The sequence below is a fragment of the Hevea brasiliensis genome, chromosome 14 (genome assembly GCF_030052815.1).
Source record: "Hevea brasiliensis isolate MT/VB/25A 57/8 chromosome 14, ASM3005281v1, whole genome shotgun sequence".
In the NCBI taxonomy this organism is placed as follows: domain Eukaryota; kingdom Viridiplantae; phylum Streptophyta; class Magnoliopsida; order Malpighiales; family Euphorbiaceae; genus Hevea; species Hevea brasiliensis.
This window is the reverse complement of record NC_079506.1, coordinates 73,594,721-73,601,164: the sequence shown is the minus strand read 5'-3', so window position 1 is coordinate 73,601,164 and position 6,444 is coordinate 73,594,721. Positions and strand designations below refer to the sequence as shown.

Here is a 6,444-nt window from a genome sequence, read left to right as displayed (position 1 = left end):
TGGGAAGGATAACAAGTTATACGAGGTCTAGTGTGTTACACAGGGCAAACCACATGGCCCGTGTACTATGGTCCTCTCATGTTTCTTCAGGTTTTGATGGCCAGAAGGTTACACGGGTCCTGGTTCATGCTTACATGACGTGTGTAATGTTGTGCAATAGGCTTTCTTACTTTTCCTAACTTCTAAACCTGTCCAATAGACTTCTATACCTTAGATCTTCATTAAAACACCTGAAAAGATACATAAAACTATAAATTATGCAGAGTTATCAAAACTAATAAAAACTAATGATCTTAAGTAAAATGCATGTAATTAACTACCTAAATGCTATGAAATGCAAAGCAAATGTGCCTTAAAATACCTATAACATACAATTGTATCAACGGGGGTCTAATCTGTCTTTTTTCCCTACCAGTTGCAATGCTATATGGTTCATGTTGCTGTTGCTTTGGTGCATCATCTTGTTAATCAGGATCTTGCACCTCATCCTGTAAAACACTAGACTAAACTACAAAAGTATCAACCTCAAGCTCCGCCTATTTTCGAACACCATGATTTAATTTTGCTATTGACTTCTCCCTCTAATTATCTAATGAAGTAGATTCGTTAAATGTCACATCCTTATTGATAGTTAATCTGGGAGACTTTAGATCATTGCACCACAACCTATAGCCTTTCACTCTAAATACATGCACTAGAAATATGCATTTTCCTGCCCTAGGCTCAAGTTTACCATCGCTCACATGAGCATAAGCAGGGTAACCAAACACTCTCAGCTGAGAGTAATTAGCAGTGAATCAGAACAAATCTCAAAAGGAAATTTGCACTTAATAGTTATAAATGGAGATCTATTAACCAAGAAACATGTTGTATTAATTACTTCAGCTCAAAAATCTTTTTCTAATCCTAAATGTGAAAGCATGCTTTGTACTTTATCACAAAGCATTGTGTTCATGCATTTTGCAATACGATTATGTTGTGGTGTCCTTGTATATGTGCAGTGTCTCACTATACCTTCATTGCTGCAGAATGCATCAAACTCACTATTATAAAATTCCTACCCATTATCAGTTCTAGGACACTTGTTTTTCTTTTTTGTCTACTTCTCAATTACAAAGGTTGAAAATACCTCATCTTTTATTTTTAGGAAATACACCCAAATCATCCAAGAGTAATCATCAATCAAAGTTATGAAGTACCTAGCATCGCTATTAGAAGGGATTCTATTAGGACCCCATAGATCTGAATGGATATAATCTACTGTACCTTTGGTCTTAGACATTGTCTTTTTATTGAACTTTACTCTAGTCTATTTGCCAAACACACAAAAGTCTATAGATTGTATTTTCTAACCATCCAACAATTCTCGCTTGCTCAGCACAGATAACCCTCTTTCACTCATATGACCAAGATGCAAATGCCATAATTGAGTATGATTTTGATTACTGCTTCTGGATGCTACTATAGCTTCTTTTAAAACTGTACCACCCTGAAGAATATACAATCCTGAAACTAAATTGCCTTGTATGAGTACCATAAAACCCTTACACACTTTGAGAACTCCATTATTTACATGGTTAATGAAAGATGATTATAATCCACTATGAGAGGATTTGATTCTCCCTCAAAAGGAAATATATAAGAAGCTTAGAGGTTCTAGGTTCAAAGCCACAAAATCATTCAAAACCACACACTTTTGCTACGACCTATGTAACCGTCAATCTCAAAAGTAGCAGGAAGCATAGTTAAAGTCCTGATCTAACTTAGGCAGTGAGTATGTCATAAATGATGGTATATTCCTACTTCATTTCTTTACGTCATATGTGTTAGAACACTTTGACTATTTTGACACAAGTACATTTGATATTATGCCTAAACTTCATCAAAATGGGTGGCAAATTGTAGACACCTATTTTTTATCCCTTATTGAAAGCATATTTATAGAAGCAGAGGGGAGCCTTATGATGAAAATACCACTGGATGGTAAAGATCTTGAAGCATTTTAGAGACTATGAAAGGACTAGAAAAATAATAACATATAAAATTTTTTCAGGAAATTTTCGCATTTTGGGAAGTTAATTGTATTGTTTTGAAAATAAAAGGTTTTTAAGGGCCACAAGTCTATATTATTTAATTTTGTTTAATATTATATTTGTCAAAGTTCTAAATAGACATAGAAAATATTTAATTGAGCTAAATTAAATAATAAAACCCGTTAAAAGTTTTAGTGTAGTTATAAATAAATGAGGACTTGAATATTTTGAGCTTTTTTAAAAGGCCTTTTAATTAAAAAAATAAAAAAGAAAAAAAAAGTTTGATTAAATCTATTGAAAATTCTTCTTCTTTTTTTTCTTCTTATTCTTCTTCTTATTATTATCAGTTAAGATAAAATAAAAAAAAAATTAAAAAGAAAACAGAAAAAAGTTTGACCGAATCTGTTGAAAAGTTATCTTCTTCTTTTTCTTCTTCTTCTTCTTCTATTTTGGGCTTTTTTAAAAGACCTTTTAATTAACAAAAAAATAAAAAAGTTTGGCTAAATCTGTTGAAAAATTATCTTCTTCTTCTTTTTCTTCTTCTTCTTCTTCTTCTTCTTCTTCTTGTTATTATTATTATCAGTTAAGATAAAATAAAAAAATAAAAAAGAAAAAAGAAGAAAGTTTGACTGAATCTGTTGAAAAGTTTTCTTCTTCTTCTTCTTCTTCTTCTTCTTCTTCTTCTTATTATTATTATTATTATTATTAGTAGTAGTAGTAGTAGTAGTTAAGATACAATAAAAAAATGGAAAAAAAATGATAAATACTTCTTCTGCCAAGATTAGGAGTTTTCAGTTTTTGTTTATTTATTTATGTATTTATTTTTTTATCCTTTTAAATTCTAAAAAACCTAATTAGATTTGTTTAGTTTTATCTTATCACCTTTCATACTATAATTCATCATTATGGTCAGGGTTTAGGGATGGGATTAAGGTGGCTAAAATTAAGGAAATCTATGTTAATTTTTTGCTCATAGTTGGTGTGTGGGAGACCTTCTCATAGAAGATTTTTTGTTTTCCACTTTCCCATTGCACTTGCGATCTTTCCTACACAATCACACAATTGTCCCTAGATTCATTTAGTTTAGGTTAATTAATCATTGTCAAAGTATTTTAGTTTAGCTATTTCGGCATGTCCCAATGATGCATGATTTTTGAGTTTCTTTTTTCTATATTTTAGTTCATTATCTTAGGAGTCCAGATTAATTTTTATGTCAATTTTAGGTTTGTTTAATTGGATGAACTGATTTTTATATATTTTAGATGCAAATCTGCCAATTTTTATATTATTGTGGTGTTTTACTTCTAATTGGACATTAATGTGTTTTAATCCTCTACTAACTCTTTTTTGTGTTTTCTATGCGAGTTGGGAGATATAAGTTGACATGGGATAAGATGGAAAATAATATTTGGATGAGAAAATAACTCCTAGGCAAAATCTAAGAAGAGAAGGAAGCAAAATCTAAGTATAACTTGGAATCCTATTTCACTTGGGACTTTTAATTTTCATTTGGATGTTTATCTATAGTTAATGTAATTTTTTTTATTTTATTTTGTTCTAATTTTGACCGTATTAGACATTTTTAATTATAAATTTAATTAATTTTTAGTAGTTTAGTTAATTAACATTAAAGTAAACCCATTTAGCCCAAATAACCAATCCATGGACATCCGAGGAACAAGATGAACCAATTGGTGGATTAAACCCAATCTAAAGCACAAGATGGAACTCAAAAAATTCTTGCATGAGGCTATGGGGCCTAAAAGGCCTTGTAATAATTGTAGGATTTTTATTGGAATTTGATCTCTTTTTTCCTCTCCTTTCTTTAGTTGTAAGACTTTGATTACTTTTTGTGAACTTTAAATTGCTTTAGTTTGCTTTGAACATATTGAATTGAACTCTTGGCATGTAAATGGGCTTAGTAAAAATGCATATAGGGAAACATGGTAATTGATGGACCTAAATATATAACCTAGAAACTTTGACATGTTTAGGACCCTCATTTTTTGTGCATGTACTTTAGATTGAAATGCTTAGGAGTATTTCTTTTGTATGCTATGAATGATATGTAAATAGATATTGCATATAATTAACTTAGTTAAATATGCAAGTAGGGCAAGATAGTAAAAGGGTAACATCACTTAAATATGCAAGTAGAGCAAGATGGTAAAAGGGTAACATCACTTAACTTAGAAACTTAGCATGTCTTAGGAATTATATGTGTGTGCCTTGGTGTGATTGTATGAACAAAATGTGCTTGTAATAACTTAGTTTGCATAAATGTGTGTTAAGAAATTTAATAAAAGAAATAATAAGACAGACTTTAAGAATCATTAGTAGAGGCTGGCCCTTGTTCTAAGGTAAGTCCAAGTGAAGAGGGTGCCTAACATCTTTCCTCTCTCGTACCTACTATCCCAAACCTAGGCCATTGGGCTCATGATAAAAGAAAGATAGTGGAGCTCTACAAGGGGTAAGTTGCCAACTACGTCCTTTCTATGATTTTTTACTAGTTATTATCTGGGTGACGCCTTCTTTCCTCCACCTTTGTATTGTTAATATCCAAGAAACATAATAGTGTTATGGAAAGACGATGCTGAACTAGGTTGGAGGGTCCCACACACTTGGAGAATCAAATAAGCCAACTAGCTCCCTTAGTGAGTATATTAAAAACATAAGGGTCAGGTAAGCTTTCTTTCTAAAATCTTATCAATCCTAAAGAAAATGCTACTGCTATTGTGTTGATGAGTAGTAAAGAATTGGAAGCAATACCTAAAAAGGGCATGGATGCTGAAAAGGCAAAAGAGGTAAAAAAAGAGCTTGAACCATCAAAGGAGGAGAGTTCATCATCTTCATCATCTAAGGTAACACCTCCTACTCTTTTAATCTTGATCTTAAGATTCCACCCCTTTCCCTTGTAGATTTGCAAAGTCTAAGAAAGATGAAGAGGAGAAGGAGATTCTTTATATGTTTAGAAAGGTGGAAGTAAACATTTACCTTTTGGATGCTATTAAGCAAGTGCCTAGATATGCAAAGTTTTTAAAAGAATTATGCACTTCCAAGAGGAAGTTAAAAGGTAATGAGAAGGTGAGCATGGGGGAAGAATATGCCAATTGTTTTACAAAAGAAGCTTCCCCTAAAGGTAAAGATCCAGGTATGTTTTCTATTCCTTGCAAGATTGCTAACACTAAGTTTGAAAGAGCAATGCTAGATATAGGTGCATCTATAAATGTTAAGCCTAGATCTATATATGCTTCATTAAACTCGAGACCATTGCAAAATACTAGTGCTATCATACAATTGGTTGATAAGTCAAATGCATATCTTGATGGTGTGATTGAGGAAGTTGTAGTGCAAATTAATGAATTAGTCTTTCCTATTGATTTTTATGTTCTTGACATGGAGGATGATCATTCTTCTAATTCATCTCTTATTTTATTAGGAATACCATTGAGAACATTTAAAAATAAGATTGATGTGTATGATGTTTCGCTTACCATGGAATTTGATTATGAGATATGTAGGTTTAGTATTTTTGATGCCATGAGATATCATAATGATGTGCTTTTTATTTGTTATCTAGATGTTATTAATGAGTGTGTTAATGAGATGTTTGAGTTAAGTGATGAGGACCCATTAAAAGTGGCACTTTGCCATGATTTGGAGAAAGAGAGCATCGCTAATTCAGAAAGGAAGCTTGCCATTGGTGAAGGGGTGGAAGAGATTTTGAAATTCTTTGATGTTGGATAAAGAAAGGCTTGAAGTCAAGCATGAAACTTTGAATAAATGTGTTGCTTGGAAAGGGTTTAAATCAGATTTGTTTCTTATTTCTCTCTACTTTTATGTTTTGCTTATATTTTATTTTCCCTTACATTGAGGACAATGCAAGTTTCAAGTGTGGGGGGGAGATTAGTATCTTTTGTTTGTTGATGTGTGTGTTAGTTTCTTTTTGTGCTTTCTTTTTAAATTTTTGCATGAGGTTTTCATTTTTCATTTTGGCATGTTTTGTGCTTTTATGCTTTGCCTTTTGTGTGTTTTAGGTGATTTCCAAGATTGATGAGATTGTGTATGTCATGAGTATGGATTGATCTAGCTTAATGAGAGCATGGATAAAATGGATGAGTTGAATTGTAACTTAGGCTTCCTTAATATAGCAGTCAAATTGAAGGGTTGAATATGCTAATATGGTGGATGAATAAACCTTTTGAGAGCTTTTAATTTTAAGATTGAGACATCTATGTCAATCTCTATTTCTTGTTGTGTGTGATATTCATTTACAGATATTGTATCTCTAGAACTTGCTTTTAATTTTGTTGAGAGTACACTAATATATGCATGCATGAAAATGATGAAGGCAATTTACGAGTAACCACTTTAGCTTATATAGCCAACCTATTGAAAACTAAGAGTTGTC

The 6,444-nt window shown here is 31.8% G+C and overlaps 1 protein-coding gene across 1 annotated transcript; it reads left to right on the top strand.

Moving 5' to 3' along the window:
• Positions 1-4,813: 4,813 nt before the first annotated feature.
• LOC131172987 (uncharacterized) lies at positions 4,814-5,780 on the top strand. The gene is made up of 2 exons (XM_058134623.1): positions 4,814-4,894; positions 4,962-5,780. Exons 1-2 carry the CDS (start codon positions 4,814-4,816, stop codon positions 5,778-5,780), a joined length of 900 nt encoding a protein of 299 aa, XP_057990606.1.
• The last annotated feature ends 664 nt before the right edge of the window (positions 5,781-6,444 follow it).

Excerpts from the sequence above, each read along its gene's own strand:
- LOC131172987 (XM_058134623.1), top strand. The coding sequence starts at position 4,814 with ATGGATGCTGAAAAGGCAAAAGAGGTAAAAAAAGAGCTTGAACCATCA. Across the intron at positions 4,895-4,961 it reads CATCATCTTCATCATCTAAG|TCTAAGAAAGATGAAGAGGA; the intron begins GTAACACCTCCT and ends AGATTTGCAAAG.